At 47.9% G+C, this 24,602-nt stretch overlaps 2 protein-coding genes across 3 annotated transcripts; one reads left to right on the top strand and one right to left on the bottom strand.

The window, feature by feature from the left end:
- Positions 1-55: 55 nt before the first annotated feature.
- Positions 56-8,524, top strand: LOC129356200 (uncharacterized). 2 transcript variants are annotated; one of them, XM_055025795.1, is made up of 11 exons: positions 56-884; positions 2,947-3,150; positions 3,514-3,700; positions 3,770-3,938; positions 4,362-4,455; positions 4,532-4,564; positions 5,280-5,331; positions 6,687-6,813; positions 6,891-7,011; positions 7,176-7,246; positions 8,082-8,524. In XM_055025795.1, the coding sequence occupies exons 2-11, from the start codon at positions 2,952-2,954 to the stop codon at positions 8,298-8,300; spliced, it is 1,272 nt and encodes a 423-aa protein (XP_054881770.1). In that variant the 5' UTR covers positions 56-884; positions 2,947-2,951; the 3' UTR covers positions 8,301-8,524. The 2 variants fall into 2 exon arrangements, with proteins under 2 accessions (XP_054881770.1, XP_054881771.1); XM_055025796.1 differs by having other exon boundaries at positions 56-895.
- Positions 8,525-12,666: 4,142 nt separating this feature from the next.
- On the bottom strand, positions 12,667-23,618 carry LOC129356184 (uncharacterized). The gene is made up of 11 exons (XM_055025782.1): positions 23,471-23,618; positions 21,872-22,073; positions 21,603-21,804; positions 21,353-21,521; positions 21,083-21,176; positions 20,969-21,007; positions 20,195-20,248; positions 14,277-14,404; positions 14,053-14,188; positions 13,909-13,979; positions 12,667-13,134 (listed from the first exon to the last, which is right to left on the bottom strand). The coding sequence occupies exons 2-11, from the start codon at positions 22,068-22,070 to the stop codon at positions 12,883-12,885; spliced, it is 1,344 nt and encodes a 447-aa protein (XP_054881757.1). The 5' UTR covers positions 22,071-22,073; positions 23,471-23,618; the 3' UTR covers positions 12,667-12,882.
- Positions 23,619-24,602: the final 984 nt, after the last annotated feature.

Below are 24,602 nucleotides of genomic sequence, written 5' to 3'. Positions count from 1 at the left end.
TGTCCGGCCTCAAAATGGCCGCTGGTGTGTTTCCTCCGTGATGACTCAGAACCGGGATGATTGGTGGTAACCATGGTAACCCTGGTAACCATGGTAACCCTGCCCATTAGCAGAACAAGCTGAATAGCATAAAGTGAAAATAGCACAAAATCTGCAGAAGAAGAAACACAGAGAAAAGTTTACAGGAACAGGAAGAACAGTTCTCATGAACAGTTCTCATGAACAGTTCTCATGAATAATGAACAGTTCTCATGAACAGTTCTCATGAATAATGAACAGTTCTCATGAATAATGAACAGTTCTCATGAACAGTTCTCATGAACACAATTGAACTGTTCAATTGGGTTTGTGAACGACTTGGTTTCTGTGATATTCTTGGTTAGAAAAATCACACAGAGAACATGTGGGGACGATGTCTTTTTATGGTGGAACCCAGGAAACATACAGCCACAGCAATACAGCTAATAAACTGGCCGACTCAGAACTATACCTGGAACTGGTATGTTGGTATTTCTTACCAGTAGGGGGCAACAAAACAATCTATCACAGTTTCCTCTCATCATATCAGGAATCCTGGTTCTTTTCATTCACTTTCTATTCTGAACAGTTTTAAGCCTTCATTACTTTTAAACACAATTCTTTGGTTTGCTACCTGGAGCGTCGAACTTTGACCTCCTGACGACACGCCAAACACAGCAGAGGATCATCAGAGCTGAATGAAACGGGACCTGAACTGGTTTCCAGCTGAACGGTTCTGGTACGGTGAGATGAAGTCACATGAATGTGACACGTCAATCCAGGAAGACGTTCTGTTCACATATGAGCCGCTGCAGCCGAGGAGCCGCTGCAGCCTGACTGACGCTCCTGCTGATCCAGACGTCCAGGTAAGATTCCTGTGAGTCTCTGCAGCAAACAGAAATGCTTTTTATTTCACACATAAACTGAGATTATTTCACTCAATGAAACGAGACGAGAAGCTTCCAGACTCTGCAGCATCAGGTTGGTTCTGATGGTTTGCTGGAGATTCAATTATGTTTCCAGATTTTCTCTGGTTTGTTTTTCTAAGGGTTGATAAAAATGTTATAAAGTTATTTTACATTTTGGACCGATTCAATATCTGAATATTTCATATGTTCTGATATTGTAGACAGTGTAATAAATCAAACTTTTACTCACTATCATCCCACTGATCAGGTTGGTTCTGTGATTCTGGGACAAAACCAGCAGAAAGTCTCATGTTCAGTAAACATGATCTGACAGCACAGAGCAGGAAACACTCAGAAACCCTCAGCAGCATCAGGCTGATCGGATCTCTGGTTCAGGTATCCAGAACCGAACCGGGTCGTCAGCAGAGTCAGAAAAGCAGAGGGACCGGTCCGACTGGATCCGGTGGTTCCACAGAAACAGCCTGAGGTCGAAGTCTTGACGTTTCCAGAATGTGAACGTTTGCTGTGCAGCATAAATAATCAGGCAGAGAGCTGATGAACCCGATAGAAGACAAGTAACTAAAATCAATAACCGGGTCAGAACCGGGTCAGGACCGAGTCAGGACCGGGTCAGAACCGGGTCAGGACCGGGTCAGAACCGGGTCAGAACCGGGTCAGGACCGAGTCAGAACCGAGTCAGGACCGGGTCAGAACCGGGTCAGGACCGAGTCAGGACCGGGTCAGAACCGGGTCAGAACCGGGTCAGGACCGAGTCAGGACCGGGTCAGAACCGGGTCAGAACCGGGTCAGAACCGGGTCAGAACCGGGTCAGGACCGAGTCAGGACCGGGTCAGGACCGGGTCAGGACCGAGTCAGGACCGGGTCAGAACCGGGTCAGGACCGAGTCAGAACCGGGTCAGGACCGGGTCAGGACCGGGTCAGGACCGAGTCAGAACCGGGTCAGGACCGGGTCAGGACCGAGTCAGGACCGGGTCAGAACCGGGACAGAACAGGGTGAGGACCAGGTCAGAACTGGGTCAGAATCGGGTCAGAACCGGGTAAGAACCGGGTCAAAACCGGGACAGAACCGGGTCATAACCGGGTCAGAACCGGGACAGAACTGGGTCAGAACCGGGTCAGGACCGAGTCAGGACCGAGTCAGGACCGGGTCAGAACCGGGTCAGGACCGGGTCAGGACCGGGACAGGACCGGGTCAGGACCGAGTCAGGACCGGGTCAGAACCGGGTCAGGACCGAGTCAGGACCGGGTCAGAACCGGGACAGAACCGGGTCATAACCGGGTCAGAACCGGGACAGAACTGGGTCAGAACCGGGTCAGGACCGAGTCAGGACCGAGTCAGGACCGAGTCAGGACCGGGTCAGAACCGGGTCAGAACCGGGACAGAACCGGGTGAGGACCAGGTCAGAACTGGGTCAGGACCGGGTCAGGACCGAGTCAGGACCGGGTCAGGACCGGGTCAGGACCGGGTCAGGACCGAGTCAGGACCGGGTCAGGACCGGGTCAGGACCGGGACAGAACCGGGTCAGGACCGAGTCAGGACCGAGTCAGGACCGGGTCAGAACCGGGACAGAACCGGGTGAGGACCGGGTCAGGACCGGGTCAGGACCGGGTCAGAACCAGGTAAGAACCGGGTCAAAACCGGGACAGAACCGGGTCATAACCGGGTCAGAACCGGGACAGAACTGGTCAGAACCGGGTCAGGACCTGGTTAGGACCGGGTCAGGACCGGGTCAGAACCGGGTAACAACCGGGTCAGAACCGGGTCAGAACCGGGTCATAACCGGGACAGAACCGGGTCATAACCGGGACAGAACCGGGTCATAACCGGGACAGAACCGGGTCATAACCGGGTCATAACCGGGTCAGAACCGGGACAGAACCGGGTCCTCTCAGAGGGGAGCCTTCAATAACATTGTGACAGTAGCAGGAAGTGCCTGAATGTTCAGCTTCATCATCATGTGAGTGATTTTCACGGTTCTGTCGTCTCCTGTCTGTCCAGACATCATGTTCAAAGCTGCGGCCTCAGCGTTCGTCAGAAGCCTGAACATCGACCAACGTTTCGTTCCCAATGAAGATCCAGATACAGAAGTAGACCTTCTGACTTTAGTCAGAATCAAGAAGGGGCCCATCTGGTCTTTTCCCAAGTACAAGGTGCTCAAGTACACCTTACCTAAGCTGGTGGGGGAGAAGACGTTTTCACCAGGTGAGTCTCTTGAAGCTGTTTCATTGAGGAGTGAAGTTGATTCTGTTTTGTGTCTTGTGGGAAAAGCAGCAACACAACAGCAGTAACTGAACTATGTCTTACCCTAACCCAACGACCCAACGACCTTAAGACTCCTGGACTCCTCAAGGTCAAAGTATAATCATTAAGTACAGAACAAACCTTTGAAAATTGCACAAAATAACCTTTGAACTGCTTAGACACCAAACTGACATTCAAAATAATCTGTAAGCTTAATACACTCAACAGTAAGGACAATAATTCAGAATGATGTATTTTCAAAATAAAAGCAGTCAGCTTCCATCGCTGTCATCACGTCCCACTGCTGCTCTTGCTTCTTCGCAGGTGATCAGGAGGAAGTGATGGTGGAGGATTTCAAGAATTACAGAATGATGGGTGGGAACGTCCTAGTCAAAGCAGGAGATGTTGTTGATGCTGGGATAAACGCTGATGTTGTGGATGCTATGACTTCTGTTACCATTAAGAAAAAGAAAGTTGATCTTGATTGTGTGAGGGAGGCGTTCAGGGGCAGGTAGGTCTTGTCTGTCCTGCTGTCCTCCAGGGTGGAACAGTTTCCTGATGCTGATCTTCTTCTTTGTAGGACGATTGAAAAAAACGACCTGAAGTTGCTGAAACTGAAGAAAAGCCACACACTGGGGTTTGTGTTTGAGATGGCTTACAACACTCAACCTGTGACTCTGACCAGTACAGGAAGCTGTGAGGGAAAAGTCTCAGGGTCGTACCAGAGCCTGGTGAAAGTGGGTCTTGGGGTGAGTGGACCGTCAATGAGTCACACATGTTCAGAACATCTGAATATCTGCTGACTGAAGCTGATGAGGGACGATAAACTGGTTTGGGTTTTGAGATCGGGGTAAATGGGAGGCATCTGCCCCCCCTGCAGTACAGCTTTACCCCCACAGTTTAAGTTCATTAAGCTAAAAACTCAGTTTAAAAATATTCAGTTGAAGTGCGTTGCCTCATATTTTCTGACACAGTTTCATCTTTGGTGGGCCGTCATCAGATTCAGATTGGTAGACATCTTGGTGCCCGTTGATTAATCTGGATGTTTTCGGTGGGATGACGATCACTGGCAGTTTAGAGATAATCAGTTTCTCTCTGCATCTGAGGAATACTTTAATTTTTTCTGTAGAGATGAATAATTAAACCTCCTTGGGTTTGGTTTGTTCTGTCAGATGAAGGTGGAGTTGGGCACCACATTCAAGATACCAGAACGTAGAACCTTTGCTTACAACCTGGTGGAGATCAGACTGGACAAAGGGAAGATCGGTAGGAGCTTTCACCGTCTGGACAGAGCTCTGCATGTTGGCGTTGGTGGCTAATCATTTCTTCTTGCCTTTTGCAGAAATCCCTTTTGAGACCTGGATTCACAAACGAGGTCGGCCAGAGTTTTATTAAAACTATTCCTTATTCCTGTAGCTTCAAATACAATATATTTTAGACGCCTTCAGTACTTGAATTGATGTTTTTAAGAATGAAATGCAGGCAGGAGACAGACAAGATCATCATGCAGAAAGCTTTCATGATGAACCTCCAGAACTGCAGTTTATGGAAAAGAAAAAACAACATGGAGGCAAAAGACCTGATAGGAACCGAAGAATCTGACAACTAACCCTAAACTAAACATAACCCAACTATAAACTAACTCTAACCCAACTATAAACTAACCCAAACCCAACTATAAACTAACTCTAACCCAACACTAACTGAAAGGATTGAGAGGAAAAAAACCTCAGAAAAAGACTAGAAGTGACAGAAGCTGTGTGAGCAGATGGGTTCATGGAATGACGGTCAGAAGGTGAAGGAAATGAGACTAGAAGACGACCAGAGGACTGACAGGAGGAAGAGGAACCAATGAAGAATCTGGGGGTTAAAGGTCACTCCTAGGACCCAATGAAGAGTCTCTCAGGTTTACCCAAAGGTCAATCTGTCCAACAAAGAAGTTCTGCAAAAACCAATCTTGTTTCCGACAGTTTGGACGTTTATGTTTAGACAAAACTCAGATCTGTCTGTTGAACCTTGAACTCCTCTAGACCTGAGGTCTCCATGTGTGGAATCTGACCTTTATCTGACCTTTATCCTTCTGTTTGCAGGTTGGCTCTCTGATGCCATCGGCAATGACATCCTGGAAAAAGCTAGAGAGGGTGAGAAGTATACTTTACCTGTTTGCTCAGTTTTTGTTTCAGAGACGTTGAAGCCTGATTGGTTGAAGCCTGATTGGTTGAAGCCTGATTGGTTGAAGCCTGACTGGTTGAAGCCTGATTGGTTGGAGCCTGACTGGTTGAAGCCTGATTGGTTGAAGCCTGATTGGTTGAAGCCTGACTGGTTGAAGCCTGATTGGTTGAAGCCTGACTGGTTGAAGCCTGACTGGTTGAAGCCTGACTGGTTGAAGCCTGACTGGTTGAAGCCTGATTGGTTGAAGCCTGACTGGTTGAAGCCTGATTGGTTGAAGCCTGACTGGTTGAAGCCTGACTGGTTGAAGCCTGATTGGTTGAAGCCTGATTGGTTGAAGCCTGATTGGTTGAAGCCTGATTGGTTGAAGCCTGACTGGTTGAAGCCTGATTGTTTGAAGCCTGACTGGTTGAAGCCTGACTGGTTGAAGCCTGATTGGTTGAAGCCTGATTGGTTGAAGCCTGATTGGTTGAAGCCTGACTGGTTGAAGCCTGACTGGTTGAAGCCTGATTGGTTGAAGCCTGACTGGTTGAAGCCTGACTGGTTGAAGCCTGATTGGTTGAAGCCTGACTGGTTGAAGCCTGACTGGTTGAAGCCTGACTGGTTGAAGCCTGACTGGTTGAAGCCTGACTGGTTGAAGCCTGATTGGTTGAAGCCTGACTGGTTGAAGCCTGATTGGTTGAAGCTGACTGGTTGAAGCCTGACTGGTTGAAGCCTGATTGGTTGAAGCCTGATTGGTTGAAGCCTGATTGGTTGAAGCCTGACTGGTTGAAGCCTGACTGGTTGAAGCCTGATTGGTTGAAGCCTGACTGGTTGAAGCCTGACTGGTTGAAGCCTGATTGGTTGAAGCCTGATTGGTTGAAGCCTGACTGGTTGAAGCCTGACTGGTTGAAGCCTGATTGGTTGAAGCCTGACTGGTTGAAGCCTGATTGGTTGAAGCCTGATTGGTTGAAGCCTGATTGGTTGAAGCCTGACTGGTTGAAGCCTGATTGGTTGAAGCCTGACTGGTTGAAGCCTGATTGGTTGAAGCCTGATTGGTTGAAGCCTGATTGGCTGCTCCCAGTGGCCCAGTGGAAGAGCACAGGCAGCACATCCTCAGTCCCACCATTTGCTGCATGTCTTCTCTCCTTGTCTCTGTCCTTCTTTCTGTCCATCAAGGTCTCTAGAGCCATGAAAGGACTTTAAGAACAAAGCTTCACTGAATTGACTCTTTCTCTAACAGTTGTTTGGTTTTAACATTAATGTCCAAATTCTCGATATTATCCTGATTAATGTTTCGTCAACCAGTCACTGGATTCATTGCAGATTCTTGACTGTTTTTCCTGCAGGATTGAAACAAAGGAAAATATTCTGAATCTGATTGACAAGCTTCCAGAGTGGACTCGTGGAGATGTGCTGAAGAAGCTCAGAGAGGTTCTGGAGGAAGAGGACACTCTGACTGAGCTGGAGGACATGGTAAGACTTTCCTTCCTGGTCTTTAGATCAAATCTTCTCAGCCTCACACTGGTCACTGATCAGCGTCTTCCTCTCAGCTGCACGATGGCAGTGAGCCTCCTGAGTCTAAGACTGTCTCCTCCTTCATGGACATCCTGGACCAATCCAAAGCCCCCAAGGCGAGGGACGGTCTTTGTGTTCTGGTTGCTGCCTTGGATGGTGAGTCTGAGCAGAAGAGGCTCAGCAGCTTCAGCTTTTAGTTTTCAATCTGCAGAGAAACTTTGAGGATTTTGGTTCCTCCTGTGGATCAAGTCCAAGACGAGACGGATCCACTCCTGAACATCTTCTTCTTCTTCTTCTTCTTCTTCTCCTGCTTGCTGTAGCTCTGCCGCCGCCACTGCAGCGACCTCTGATCTCAGGAAGTCCCCAGACTGTCACCGTCCTCAACCAGCTGGTTCGTCCACATCATGTCCTCACTGTCCCTTTTCACATCACTTTCCTCCAAAACTTGCACAAATTTTTCAAAAGTCAAGACAAAAACTCATGAGATCAAAACACAATTTAATCCACTGGGACAAAAAACCAGACATGAAAAACTCTGTCCTGCTGTTAAAGGTTAAAGGTCAAAGTCTCTCAGTTCACCAACATTTCAGATTCAAATGAATTCAGACAATTAGAAACTAAACCAGACATGATTATATCTGAAGACCTGACCTGTCTCCATGTCCCTCCATCTGTCTCCACCTGTCTCCATGTCCCTCCATCTGTCTCCACCTGTCTCCATGTCCCTCCATCTGTCTCCACCTGTCTCCACCTGTCTCCATGTCCCTCCATCTGTCTCCACCTGTCTCCATGTCCCTCCATCTGTCTCCACCTGTCTCCATGTCCCTCCACCTGTCTCCATGTCCCTCCATCTGTCTCCACCTGTCTCCACCTGTCTCCATGTCCCTCCATCTGTCTCCACCTGTCTCCACCTGTCTCCATGTCCCTCCATCTGTCTCCACCTGTCTCCACCTGTCTCCATGTCCCTCCATCTGTCTCCACCTGTCTCCATGTCCCTCCACCTGTCTCCATGTCCCTCCATCTGTCTCCACCTGTCTCCACCTGTCTCCATGTCCCTCCATCTGTCTCCACCTGTCTCCACCTGTCTCCATGTCCCTCCATCTGTCTCCACCTGTCTCCATGTCCCTCCACCTGTCTCCATGTCCCTCCATTTGTCTCCATCTTTCTCCACCTGTCTCCACCTGTCTCCATGTCCCTCCATCTGTCTTTTTTTGACATGTCTCCAGGTGCAAAGTCTGAAGGACAATGATGAACCCGAGCTGAGCGGTTCTGTCCCCGCCGGCCTGCAGCCAGATGGAGATCTGCGTTGGGCCGCTGATCTCCTCTCTTCCTCTGACGAGGCGTTGAAGACACTGACTGATGTCTTCGATCTGCCACCAGAGGTTCTGCTGGAGGTTCTGGCTCTGGCCGTGATGGGAATCCACAAGCTGCAGGGCGGAGAGTAAAGACGGTTCTGCTGGTGGATGTTTCACTCTAGGATTTTAGTTCTGGGCCACTTCCTGTTGGGTTTCCTGTCACGGCGCCACCATCTGTCAGAAAGGCTAAATAGCACTAAAACAAGGAGCTGCTTTGGTGTATTTTCACAATCTGAATGAAACTTTGTCTTTAAAATGAAAACCAACCTTTTGTCTTTCTCCTCTCACTGAATATTAAAGCATTAAGAATCACAGTTCTGGTTTTTCTAGCAATATTGTGGTCACATTTCTAGCTGCCAATTCCAATGACTGCAAATCACTGATACCAACCACCAACACCGATACCAATCACCAATACCGATACCAATCACTGATACCGATACCAATCACTGATACCAATACCAACCACTGATACCAATACCAACCACCGATACCAACCACTGATACCGATACCAATCACCGATACCAACCACTGATACCAACCACCGATACCAACCACTGATACCAACCACCGATACCAACCACTGATACCAATACCAACCACTGATACCGATACCAACCATTGATACCGATACCAACCACCAATACCGATACCAACCACCGATACCAACCACTGATACCAACCACCGATACCAACCACTGATACCGATACCAACCACTGATACCGATACCAACCACTGATACCGATACCAACCACCGATACCGATACCAACCACCGATACCAACCACTGATACCAACCACCGATACCAACCACTGATACCGATACCAACCACTGATACCGATACCAACCACCGATACCGATACCAACCACCGATACCGATACCAACCACTGATACCGATACCAACCACTGATACCGATACCAACCACTGATACCGATACCAACCACTGATACCGATACCAACCACTGATACTGATACCAACCACTGATACCGATACCAACCACCGATACCAACCACCGATACCAACCACTGATACCGATACCAACCACCGATACCAACCACCGATACCAACCACTGATACCGATACCAACCACTGATACCGATACCAACCACCGATACCAACCACTGATACCGATACCAACCACTGATACCGATACCAACCACTGATACCGATACCAACCACAGATACCAACCACCGATACCAACCACCGATACCAACCACTGATACCGATACCAACCACCGATACCAACCACTGATACCGATACCAACCACTGATACCAATACCAACCACCGATACCAACCACTGATACCGATACCAACCACTGATACCAATACCAACCACCGATACCAACCACTGATACCGATACCAACCACTGATACCAATACCAACCACCGATACCAACCACTGATACCGATACCAATCACCAATACCATAGAAAATAGAACACTGTGAACCCTAACCCCAACCCTTCATGCTCCGTGTTGCTGAATCTAACCCTGACCCTGACCAGATGTCAGTGGTTCTCACTGCATCAACACCATTTTGTGTTTTCACTGCATTGTTTAATCAGCTGTTTTGATCCTGTTTCAATTCCTTTTGGAATCACTTATGAACTGTATTTTAAATTAGTATGCTTCATCTCAATGGAATGAAAAGGAAAATATTTTGTATATAACAAGAACAGAAAGTTATGTACATAAAATAAAGTGCAACTCTAAATGAAAACTGAAGCGGAAAACGGTCCAATCAGAAAGAACCGCGTTAGCTTAGCCTGCTGCTAAATCCAGCTCCACATTCACACAAGCAGCTTCTTTCTAACCAATTAATACCGTCATTGTAGTGACTGTAATTCAAATTCTAAAATCTTAAGACTTCAAATTGATCTAAACAAAAAGTGAATGTAAGTAAATACTCGCCTGAAGCATCAGGATGAATTCTGGTCCAAAAGAGCAAGAAAAACGTTCAAATGCACTTTTGTTTTATTCTACAGTTCAGGCAAAACAAAGTCTGAGATGAAGAGACTGACTGACTGACTGACTGTCTGACTGACTGACTGACTGACTGACTGACTGACTGACTGACTGTCTGACTGACTGACTGACTGACTGACTGTCTGACTGACTGACTGACTGACTGACTGACTGTCTGACTGACTGACTGTCTGACTGACTGACTGACTGACTGACTGTCTGACTGACTGACTGACTGTCTGACTGACGTGCTGACTGTGACTGACTGACTGACTGACTGACTACTGACTGACTGTCTGACTGACTGACTGTCTGACTGACTGACTGACTGACTGACTGACTGACTGTCTGACTGACTGACTGACTGACTGACTGACTGTCTGACTGACTGACTGACTGACTGTCTGACTGACTGACTGACTGACTGACTGTCTGACTGACTGACTGACTGACTGACTGACTGTCTGACTGACTGACTGACTGACTGACTGACTGACTGACTGACTGTCTGACTGACTGACTGTCTGACTGACTGACTGACTGTCTGACTGACTGACTGACTGACTGACTGTCTGACTGACTGACTGACTGACTGACTGTCTGACTGACTGACTGACTGACTGACTGACTGTCTGACTGACTGACTGACTGACTGACTGACTGACTGACTGACTGTCTGACTGACTGACTGTCTGACTGACTGACTGACTGACTGACTGACTGTCTGACTGACTGACTGACTGACTGTCTGACTGACTGACTGACTGACTGACTGACTGTCTGACTGACTGACTGACTGACTGACTGTCTGACTGGCTGACTGACTGACTGACTGACTGACTGTCTGACTGACTGACTGACTGACTGACTGACTGACTGTCTGACTGACTGACTGACTGACTGTCTGACTGACTGACTGACTGACTGTCTGACTGACTGACTGACTGACTGACTGACTGTCTGACTGACTGACTGACTGTCTGACTGACTGACTGACTGACTGACTGACTGTCTGACTGACTGACTGACTGTCTGACTGACTGACTGACTGACTGACTGACTGTCTGTCTGACTGACTGACTGACTGACTGACTGACTGACTGACTGACTGTCTGACTGACTGTCTGACTGACTGACTGACTGACTGACTGACTGATGACTGACTGTCTGACTGACTGACTGACTGACTGACTGTCTGACTGACTGACTGACTGTCTGACTGACTGACTGACTGACTGTCTGACTGACTGACTGATGACTGACTGACTGACTGTCTGACTGACTGACTGACTGACTGTCTGACTGACTGACTGACTGACTGACTGACTGACTGTCTGACTGACTGTCTGACTGACTGACTGACTGACTGTCTGACTGACTGTCTGACTGACTGACTGTCTGACTGACTGACTGTCTGACTGACTGACTGACTGACTGACTGTCTGACTGACTGTCTGACTGACTGACTGTCTGACTGACTGACTGACTGACTGACTGACTGACTGACTGTCTGACTGACTGACTGACTGTCTGACTGACTGACTGACTGACTGACTGACTGACTGTCTGACTGACTGTCTGACTGACTGACTGACTGACTGTCTGACTGACTGACTGACTGTCTGACTGACTGACTGACTGACTGACTGTCTGACTGACTGTCTGACTGACTGACTGACTGACTGTTTGACTGACTGTCTGACTGACTGTCTGACTGACTGACTGTCTGACTGACTGTCTGACTGACTGACTGACTGTCTGACTTACTGACTGACTGACTGACTGACTGACTGTCTCACTGACTGTCTGACTGACTGACTGACTGTCTGACTGACTGACTGACTGACTGACTGTCTGACTGACTGACTGACTGTCTGACTGACTGTCTGACTGACTGACTGACTGACTGACTGACTGTCTCACTGACTGACTGACTGACTGACTGACTGACTGACTGACTGGTACATCACAAACTCTACATGTTCCAATAAAATGACAGAAATTCTGCAAATGAGCTCAAAGTTTCTGAGTTGAAAAGATTAAATGTAGACTGCCATATTTTCTATCACTGACTTCAATATTAAAACCATAGAAAAAGTTTAAACTCATTAAAAACAGGAATATTTCCAGAGATTTAAATGTTTAATAGCATCAATGACTGATTACATAAATTCAATGCAGAAGAGAAAAAGTTCAAGTCAGTTTAACCCAGTGGTTCCCAAAGTGTGGCGCCCCCTACAGGGAAGCCGTGCCACTGCAGCCGTGTTATGGATGAATGAAAATTAAAAAGTTACACAGTTTCCCTGTTTGTAGTTTGTTTTTTTAAAACTGAAGTTTGAAATAAACTTCAGTTGAAAACTAAATGTTTGTAAAGTTTTATGTCTGGAAACAATATTGATTCTTTTATTCTATTTTATTCTAATCAATAAAAAATGTTTGGGAACCACTGAGTTGACCCATAGTGACCCAAATCAATACGTTCATCAGAGAGATTTATTTTATTCAAATGTCCAAAGAGCAAATCCATACCAAACTCTTAATATCTATATTACATGAATGAAAAACCTGAATGAACATGAAGAGCAACAGCAGTTTGTTAAAGACTCAAAGATTTTCCCATGAAAAGAATGAAACTCTGTTTAAAATGAATATTAATGCAGGAAAAAAATCATGCAAAGTTTCAATCATGTAAATTATGTTCAATAATTTTCTGAGGCAGATTCATCATCTGGACCGTTTCCCTCCTGCAGCCTGTGGACTCCCAACACGGCCAGAGCCAGAACCTCCAGCAGAACCTCGGGACGCCGGTCCCACGCCGCACTCAGCTCCGCCAGCGTCTCACTGGACCCACAGAGGACATCCGCCGCCCAGCGCAGCCCCCCGTCCTGCTGCAGGGGGACAGGGGGACATGCAGGGAGACTGGGCTCATCTCCGTCCTTCAGACTGTCCACCTGGACACACGAGGAGACAGGATGAGGGACAAGGAGACAGGATGAGGGAAAAGAGACAGGATGAGTGGACAATGATGTCCCACTCTGGCCCAAATTTTTCCATTTATGAATCATTCCCACCAGTTCTGTTCAGTCACTTTGACTAAACTCTGGTCCATTTGTCTAGTCAAAGTTCGGTCTGGTTGGTGAGGTGAGATTAGTAGCTGACCTCTGACCTCTGGTCCTCCAAGCCTGGGTCTGGTTCGGTTTGAATGTGAACGCCAAGTGGACCAGAAACCGCTCAAAAGACAGGAAGTGACTACAGAGCAGGGCATTCTGGGTAAATCCAACCAAAGCTAACGTGCTAGCCTAGCGCTAGCAGCAGAAATGGCTCCTGGTCTTCAGCCAAAAACTAAAGAGAAATCACTAAACTCTGACGCCTCCATCTTGTTTCATCTGGTGAAACAGGAAGTTGCTTTCAGCGTCTTCAGAGGTTTTAGTGTCGTTTCCTGCAGTGGTTGTTGGTGCAGCGCCCCCACAGGCCAGGAGGGAAACAGGCTGGTTTGGGTCAGAACCACAGCAGCTGGAGGTGGAGCAGAAGTTCTGGTTCCAGTAGAACCGGGTGGACTGGACCGTCAGGAGGGAAACAGCCTCAGTGTCTCATTTTGACTCATTTTTGTTCCTTTTGTCCTTCATTTAAATTTGTTCAGGTTTGTTTGTAAATCTGGAGTTCAGATGAAAATAATAATCACAATTTTTAGAGATTTATTGTAGGTAGGTAAGTAGGGCACAAACCAGCTGGACGAGGACAGTCAGAGTTTCAGGAGCACAGGAGGTCAAAGGTCGCACCTCGAGCTCTGGCAGACCTGCAGGAAACAGAAGAACTGAAGGCTGCAGCTCAGACGATTGGCCAGTAGGTGGCAGCAGCGTCACACTCACCGTCCATGGCGCAGACCAGGAGATGGACAGCGTCCCTCACTTTGGAGGAGACTTTGGACTCATCCAAGACGTCCATGAAGGACGAAACGACCTTGGACGGGGGACGCTCTGGCTGTCCTTTGCTGCTCTGGTCCAGCTGACAGGAAGAGGAGAAGAAGAATCACCGTCTGATCAGACGCCGCCGTCTGGAGGTTAACCAGCTGACAGGAAGTTTGGGTCTGAACCGTTTCCTCCAGCTGGCTGAGAGCGCCGTCCTCCTCCAGAACCTCCTGCAGCGTCTTCAGCAGGTTCTGCCGGGTCGCATGAGGGAGACGAGTGAGCGGCTTCAGGAGGAACGCCTTGTTCTGGACCCCTGAAGGACGAAACAGCAGGGTCAAAGTCAGGGGTCAGAGGTCAGAGGTCAGAGCCATAGGGCCAGAGGGATTAGTGGGGCCGTTGGCCCCCCACTTTATGGCCCTGGCCGTCCGCTGAGATCTGGACCGAATCTAAGGCTGCAGATCAGAACCGACACCCAGAGGTTTCCACATGCAGCAGCTTCGGGTCGGGTCGGGATCAGGACCCGGCCTGGCAGCTGAACAAAGGTTCAGACTCTGATCCGGTCCAGGTCTCTCTCTGTCACCACTTCTAGAGCGGCGGCCATGTTTTCTCTCTGATGGGGTGAAATAAAGACGTCGGGTCCGTTTACGGTCCGGACCAAATCCTCACCACGCTTTAGAGCAGATCGTTTTGGATCAGGTGAATTTGTTTGTTTTCCAGCAGCCAATCAGCCAATCAGGAGCCATAAATACTGATGATAGTTTCCAGTTTCTGTTGGATGTTAAATTCATTTGTCTGCTAATAACAAGAAGATTAAAGTTCATTCATGGTGTTTTCATCAGTCTGGCTGGTTTTCTGTCCACTCAGACAATCATTGTTGCACAATTTATGTGCTGCCTTTAGGTTTAGAGCCTCCAGGTGGCGCTGTGGCCTTATGATCCGTTACGTCGTCCTGCATTTCTGGCATTTCTGGGGGATATTTAACATCTATTTATTATTATTATTTAATGTTCCAAATATTTGACCAGTCGTGATTTTTGTCATATCCGTCTATCGTCGGCATATTGTCGTATTTTGGACTTTGATCAATTTCTGATCTCAGGGCTGAAGCTCTGAGAGAACCTGGAGATTTTCCTTTGAGTAAAACGGAAAATAATCATTTTTATCATCTAACTGTCTATACCATCAACATTCAGGAGAAAAACAGATCCATCCATCATCCATCCATCATCCATCCATCATCCATCCATCATCCATCCATCATCCATCCATCATCCATCCATCATCCATCCATCCATCCATCATCCATCCATCATCCATCCATCCATCATCCATCATCCATCCATCATCCATCCATCCATCATCCATCATCCATCCATCATCCATCCATCCATCATCCATCATCCATCCATCCATCATCCATCCATCATCCATCCATCCATCCATCATCCATCCATCCATCATCCATCCATCCATCATCCATCCATCCATCCATCATCCATCCATCATCCATCCATCCATCATCCATCCATCCATCATCCATCCATCCATCATCCATCATCCATCCATCCATCATCCATCCATCCATCATCCATCCATCCATCATCCATCATCCATCCATCCATCATCCATCCATCCATCATCCATCCTCCATCATCCATCCATCCATCATCCATCATCCATCATCCATCATCCATCCATCCATCATCCATCCATCCATCCATCCATCATCCATCCATCATCCATCCATCATCCATTCATCATCCATCCATCCATCATCCATCCATCCATCCATCCATCATCCATCCATCATCCATCCATCATCCATTCATCATCCATCCATCCATCCATCATCCATCCATCCATCATCCATCCATCTAACCATCCATCCATCCATCCATCCATCATCCATCCATCCATCATCCATCATCCATCCATCCATCCATCCATCATCCATCATCCATCCATCATCCATCATCCATCCATCATCCATCATCCATCCATCCATCATCCATCATCCATCCATCCATCCATCATCCATCCATCCATCATCCATCATCCATCCATCATCCATCATCCATCATCCATCATCCATCATCCATCCATCCATCCATCCATCCATCCATCATCCATCCATCCATCATCCATCCATCCATCATCCATTATCCATCCATCCATCATCCATCCATCTATCATCCATCATCCATCCATCCATCATCCATCCATCCATCATCCATCCATCCATCCTCCATCCTCCATCATCCATCCATCCATCATCCATCCATCCATCATCCATCATCCATCCATCATCCATCCATCCATCCATCCATCCATCCATCATCCATCCATCCATCATCCATCCATCCATCCATCATCCATCCATCATCCATCCATCATCCATCCATCCATCATCCATCCATCCATCCATCCATCCATCCATCCATCCATCCATCCATCCATCATCCATCCATCCATCATCCATCCATCTAACCATCCATCATCCATCATCCATCATCCATCATCCATCCATCCATCATCCATCCATCCATCATCCATCCATCCATCATCCATCCATCCATCCATCCATCATCCATCCATCATCCATCCATCATCCATCCATCATCCATCCATCCGTCATCCATCCATCCATCCATCCATCCATCATCATCCATCCATCATCATCCATCTAACCATCCATCCATCCATCATCCATCCATCCATCATCCATCCATCCATCATCCATCATCCATCCATCCATCATCCATCCATCCATCATCCATCCTCCATCATCCATCCATCCATCATCCATCCATCCATCATCCATCATCCATCCATCCATCATCCATCCATCCATCCATCCATCATCCATCCATCATCCATCCATCATCCATTCATCATCCATCCATCCATCATCCATCCATCCATCCATCCATCATCCATCCATCATCCATCCATCATCCATTCATCATCCATCCATCATCCATCCATCCATCATCCATCATCCATCCATCCATCCATCCATCATCCATCATCCATCCATCATCCATCATCCATCCATCCATCCATCCATCCATCCATCATCCATCATCCATCCATCCATCCATCATCCATCCATCCATCATCCATCATCCATCCATCCATCATCCATCATCATCCATCCATCATCCATCATCCATCCATCCATCATCCATCCATCCATCATCCATCCATCCATCATCCATTATCCATCCATCCATCATCCATCCATCTATCATCCATCATCCATCCATCCATCATCCATCCATCCATCATCCATCCATCCATCCTCCATCCTCCATCATCCATCCATCCATCATCCATCCATCCATCATCCATCATCCATCCATCCATCATCCATCCATCCATCCATCCATCATCCATCCATCCATCATCCATCCATCCATCCATCATCCATCCATCATCCATCCATCCATCCATCCATCATCCATCCATCCATCCATCCATCCATCCATCCATCCATCATCCATCCCATCCATCCATCCATCTAACCATCCATCCATCCATCCATCCATCATCCATCATCCATCATCCATCATCCATCATCCATCATCCATCATCCATCCATCATCCATCATCCATCATCCATCCATCCATCATCCATCATCCATCCATCCATCCATCATCCATCCATCATCCATCATCCATCATCCATCCATCCATCCATCCATCATCATCATCCATCCATCCATCATCCATCATCCATCCATCATCATCCCATCATCCATCCATCCATCATCCATCATCCATCATCCATCCATCCATCATCCATCATCCATCCATCCATCCATCATCCATCATCCATCCATCATCCATCATCCCCATCCATCATCCATCATCCATCATCCATCCATCCATCATCCATCATCCATCCATCCATCATCCATCATCCATCCATCCATCCATCATCCATCCATCCATCCATCATCCATCCATCCATCCATCATCCATCATCCATCCATCCATCATCCATCCATCCATCATCCATCCATCATCCATCATCCATCCATCATCCATCCATCCATCATCCATCATCCATCCATCCATCATCCATCCTCCATCATCCATCCATCCATCATCCATCCATCCATCATCCATCATCCATCATCCATCCATCATCCATCCATCATCCATCCATCCATCCATCATCCATCCATCATCCATCCATCATCCATCCATCATCCATCCATCCATCATCATCCATCCATCCATCCATCATCCATCATCCATCCATCTAACCATCATCCATCATCCATCCATCCATCATCCATCCATCATCCATCCATCATCCATCCATCCATCCATCATCCATCCATCCATCCATCCATCCATCCATCATCCATCCATCATCCATCCATCCATCCATCCATCATCCATCATCCATCCATCCATCATCCATCATCCATCCATCCATCCATCCATCCATCATCCATCCATCCATCCATCCATCCATCCATCATCCATCATCCATCCATCCATCATCCATCATCCATCCATCCATCCATCCATCCCATCCATCATCCATCATCCATCCATCCATCCATCCATCATCCATCCATCCATCATCCATCATCCATCCATCCATCATCCATCCATCATCCATCATCCATCCATCCATCATCCATCATCCATCATCCATCCATCCATCCATCATCCATCCATCATCCATCCATCATCATCCCATCCATCCATCCATCCATCCATCCATCATCCATCCATCATCCATCCATCATCCATCATCCATCCATCCATCCATCATCATCCATCATCCATCCATCATCATCCATCATCCATCCATCCATCCATCCATCATCCATCCATCCATCCATCCATCCATCCATCATCCATCATCCATCCATCCATCATCCATCCATCCATCCATCCATCATCCATCATCCATCCATCCATCATCCATCATCCATCATCCATCCATCCATCATCCATCATCCATCCATCATCCATCCATCCATCATCCATCCATCCATCCATCCATCATCCATCCATCCATCCATCATCCATCCATCATCCATCCATCATCCATCCATCATCCATCCATCCATCATCCATCCATCCATCATCCATCATCCATCCATCCATCATCCATCATCCATCCATCCATCCATCCATCATCCATCCATCATCCATCCATCCATCATCCATCATCCATCATCCATCCATCATCCATCCATCCATCATCCATCCATCATCCATCATCCATCCATCCATCATCCATCCATCCATCATCCATCCATCCATCATCCATCATCCATCATCCATCATCCATCATCCATCATCCATCATCCATCCATCATCCATCCATCATCCATCATCCATCCATCATCCATCCATCATCCATCCATCCATCATCCATCATCCATCCATCATCCATCCATCCATCATCCATCCATCCATCCATCCATCATCCATCCATCCATCCATCATCCATCATCCATCCATCATCCATCCATCATCCATCATCCATCCATCATCCATCCATCCATCATCCATCCATCCATCCATCCATCATCCATCCATCCATCATCCATCCATCATCCATCCCATCATCCATCCATCCATCATCCATCATCCATCCATCCATCATCCATCATCCATCATCCATCCATCATCCATCCATCATCCATCCATCATCCATCATCCATCCATCCATCCATCCATCATCCATCATCCATCCATCATCCATCCATCATCCATCATCCATCATCCATCCATCCATCCATCATCCATCCATCCATCATCCATCCATCCATCCATCCATCATCCATCCATCATCCATCCATCCATCCATCCATCATCCATCATCCAGGTCAGACTGGACCGGTTTAATTTTACCATATTTTACAGTTTCTGAATGGAAAGAGCATTGAGATTTCATTTGTCCCTTTAAGTTTAGCAGTTTAGTTTAACTAGTTAAGCATCAACCAGACAACCCATCCGGTTTTCTGTTGACCAATCAGGTTGTCCTGATGAACAAGGTCCAATCAGAACGAGCTTCACGTCATGAACAACTGTAATTATTAAAGTTTTGTCAAAGTTTTAGAATTCCTGTTACCTTCTCTGGCCTCCTGCAGCTGATCTGGATTAACTGTGTCGTGTGTGAACAGGCCTGGAAACAGGAGTCAAACCGTTAAAGAGCAGAAGACAGGACTCGGATTCATCCAAACCCAAAACAGTTCAGAAAATAATTGATCAGGTTTTCAGGTTTTCATTCGTCATAGAAGAAACAGATTTTTACTGAGAGCAGAAATGTGAGGAAGGAGCATTTAGGATGCAGCTTGTTTCAACGCCTGAGGATGAACTGAGCAACGAGAACGACGAGAACGATGAGAGCGAAGAGAACGAAGAGAACGAGGTTTAAGCAAATCAGTGAGATTCATTTCACTGATTTAGTAGAACAATAATCATGATCTTTGCTCTACATGCAGAAGGATTTTCCTCTGGGGTTCCTAGACCTATGATTTGTCTCCTTACATCAGAGCTTCTCAGTTCCAGTCCTCAGTCCTTCTCTGGATCAGTCTCTATTCCAGAACTGCTGACCCAAATGGTAGCATGACCTCTTCTGCAGCCATCAAGAACAGCAGGCTGTTGATCACCCAGAGATTCAGTCCATGAGACAGAAGGGAAACACCGAAGACATGAGGGTCCTGAGGACCGGAACCGAGACACTGCCTTACAGAGAGGGACCAGTCAACGCCTCCTGAGCCCGACTGAACCCAGACGCATCATCAGCTCCGAACCAGCTCAGCTCAGAGTGAGTCTCTCACTTGGACCTTCACTCACCAGCCAGTCGGCCCAGATTGGCTACAGAGCAGCTGAAGGAACTCACCCAGGTTCTTCCTGTTAGCCCAGGGTTCAAACGGGATGTCTGGTTAAAACACGGAGAAACGATGAGAAAACTGCAAAACAAACACAGCAAACATCAGGGAGACGTTGTCCTCACTGATCGTCTCGTCGTCCCACAGGATCTCCTGAAGTCCAAACGCAAAGGTGGATTTCTCTGGAACGGTGAACGTCGTCTCCTCCGTCCTGCTGCCCTGATAAGGAGACAAAGGAGGACAATTAATGTCATGGTCCAACCTCCTATGGCGCCATGATGGGGCCCCAGGTCCAACCTCCTACAGGGGCTGAGCTGAAGGTCCAACAGGAAGTCAGGGTTTCCTACTTCCTGTGTGGAAGCGGTGTTCTGTGCTGGACTCGGCAGGTTTCTCACCTTGACCAGCAGCTTCAGGAACTTCTGGTACGTGGCTGAAATGGACCCGTCCTGAGCAGACCTCCGGATCATCCTCACAGGTCCGGTGTTGTAAAGCGTCTCGTGGACAAAGGCCAGTTTGTCCTCTTCCTTCATCTTCAGCAGCTTCAACTTTCCTTTCTCAAGCTTCCTGACAAAGATGATGAGCAGAGGAACTCATCAAAACCAGTTCGGACCACCGGGTCGGTACCACAGCCGGATGGCGCCCCACCTGCCGTTGAAGGTCTTCCTCACGCCTTTCAGGTTGGCTTTCTTCTTCTTGATGCTGACCGGCTCCACCAGGCCGTCCACAGAGTCACACTTTGCAGAGATCGCCGCTTCGCCAGCCGTTTGGTGTCCTCCGCCCAGCTCTCCGCTCCCGCTGCTCTCCACCGACGTCTTGAAGTCCTTCACCAGCAGTTCTTCTTCAACCTCTGGCAGAAAGGTTAAAGGTCACAGAAAGGCTCCAGGTGCTGCTGCTGTGTCTGTCAGGAAACCCACCTGCAGAGAAGTCCTCGTCCTCCAGCAGCTCTGGTAAGGTGCAGTCCACCGGCGTGTACTTGGGGTAACTGAAGAACCTGCCCTGGCTGACCCGGACCAGGGTCAGCAGCTCCACCTTGTGGTTGAGGTTGGAGTTGGAGATCAGCTCCTCCTCTGCTCCCACGTTCTTCACCACGGCGCTGGTCTCATCCGCAAACATCTTCTGTTGGGATCAAACGGAAACCAGTAAAGACCTGGGAGGCAGTTTGGTTGACGGCTGCGTCTGTCCATCTGTCTGTCTGTCCATCTGTCTGTCTGTCCATCTGTCCATCTGTCCGTCTGTCCATCTGTCCGTCTTCCCGTCTGACCATCTGTCCATCTTTCTGTCCGTCTGTCATCTGTTCATCTTTCTGTCCGTCTGTCTGTCTTCCCGTCTGTCCGTCGGTCAGTCTGTCCATCTGTCCATCTTTCTGTCCCTCTGTCCATCTTTCTGTCCGACTGTCTGTCTTCCCGTCTGTCCGTCTGTCTGTCTTCCCGTCTGTCCGTCGGTCAGTCTGTCCATCTGTCCATCTTTCTGTCCGTCTGTCTGTCTTCCCGTCTGTCCGTCGGTCAGTCTGTCCATCTGTCCATCTGATCCTGCTAAGGAGCTGAAACCTGGATCTGCATCCAGGCTGCAGGAAAACCTGCTGACCCGCCGCTGTGCCAGAGCTCAGAACGTTGCCCTGAGGGACCCCAACACTCACAAGATCTGAAACCCAAACGGCAGGTTTGCACCGAGCCCACCAGAACCGACCTGACCCAACAGAACCGCAGACAGGTCCCACAGCTCTCTCCTCCAAAGCAGAACCTGGTTTGAGGGAACGAGGATTCGAACTGGCAACCCACTGAACGCCCTGAGACACCACCGCAAATTTCACAGCCAATCAGAGTGGCAGACCTCCAACTGGCCCCGCCCACAACCAGAGTGGGGTAACTAGTTACATTCACTCCAGTAAGTTTTTGGAAAAAGGATGAAGTGTTTCTGCAGCCGACGTTTGACCTGAGTGACATCATCATGACCTTTGGTGAAGCGATCGTCGCCCTGATGTGGAGTTTACTGACGTCCTGAGTCACCAGACTGATAAAAACCGTTCCTTGCTGCTGGTTCACCTCCAAGAATACAAGCTCTTCAGTCAGGAATCGCTGATCAACAGACAAACTGAACTAATCTCCACCTTTTAATCCTGCACTGATATCCATGGTTACATGATGTCAGCATTTGCTGCAGAAATGTTCCAAAGAAAAACATTTATCTGCAGATGAACTATGTTAGTTACTGGAAGCTTTAAAAGCACCGGAGTTCCTTCATATTTATCTCATCTGTCATTCAAAAAACCTGGTTGGAGTTTAGCCACGCCGCCCCGTCCTGTCACTGATGAAGCCCCGGGCGTCCACCGGGACGCTGGAGGCATGAAAGCCGTCATCGCTCCATATGTGGAAGCAATGGGACATGAAACAGACCAGCTTACCAACTGGAAACCAGAGCTTCCAGTTGCCCAGCAGCTCTGAGAACCAGTAAAGACTTAGACCAAGTGGAGAACACAGATCTATGGTTCTAGAACAGATCTATGGTTCCAGTACCTGCTGATCCGCAAAGCAGAAATGTGATGTAGAAATGTTGGTTCTTCTCCAAGGCAGAGAGGAAGCAGGTCCGGTCCGGTCCAGTCCAAGTCCGTCCTCTGTGTCTCTGTCCGTCCTGCTGCTCCAATCAGTTGATGAAACAGCAGCAGAACTCCTGCGGTTCCCTGGAAACGGTTTGGACCCGGGCCAGCGCCTGTGCACTTCTGTGGAAGGAAACCAGACAAAGCGAAAGAGTTCTGAGAGAACAACAAGAGTCCGGATCCGGGCCAACATTCCTGAACAAAGACGGGCCTGCTCAGGTGGAAGGAACCGGCACCTACTGCTGGCACCACACCGGGCTGCAGAACCAACAGAACCAGACAGAACCAACAGAACCAACCAGAACCAATCAGAACCAACAGAACCAGACAGAACCAACCAGAACCAGGCAGAACCAATCAGAACCAACAGAACCAATCAGAACCAATCAGAACCAACAGAACCAACCAGAACCAGGCAGAACCAATCAGAACCAACCAGAACCAACAGAACCAACCAGAACCAGGCAGAACCAATCAGAACCAACAGAACCAATCAGAACCAACAGAACCAATCAGAACCAATCAGAACCAACAGAACCAGACAGAACCAACAGAACCAACCAGAACCAATCAGAACCAACAGAACCAGACAGAACCAACCAGAACCAATCAGAACCAACAGAACCAATCAGAACCAATCAGAACCAACAGAACCAGGCAGAACCAATCAGAACCAACTGGTTCTGTCTGAGAACCAGACAGAACCAGACAGAACCAACCAGAACCAATCAGAACCAACAGAACCAACCAGAACCAACAGAACCAACCAGAACCAATCAGAACCAATCAGAACCAACAGAACCAATCAGAACCAACAGAACCAATCAGAACCAATCAGAACCAACAGAACCAGGCAGAACCAATCAGAACCAACAGAACCAATCAGAACCAACCAGAACCAGGCAGAACCAACCAGAACCAGACACAACCAATAAGAACCAACCAGAACCAATAAGAACCAATCTTAACCAACCAGAACCAACCAGAACCAACCAGAACCAGAGACCAACCCCTGTTAATAAAAGAATGAGCATAAATTCTGGGAATCAAAA

Source organism: Poeciliopsis prolifica, unplaced genomic scaffold, assembly GCF_027474105.1.
Source record: "Poeciliopsis prolifica strain line A6 unplaced genomic scaffold, Auburn_PproV2 SCAFFOLD160, whole genome shotgun sequence".
Taxonomy (NCBI): Eukaryota; Metazoa; Chordata; class Actinopteri; order Cyprinodontiformes; family Poeciliidae; genus Poeciliopsis; species Poeciliopsis prolifica.
Note: the sequence above shows the minus strand (reverse complement) of the source record. Positions and strands in the feature narration are given on the sequence as shown.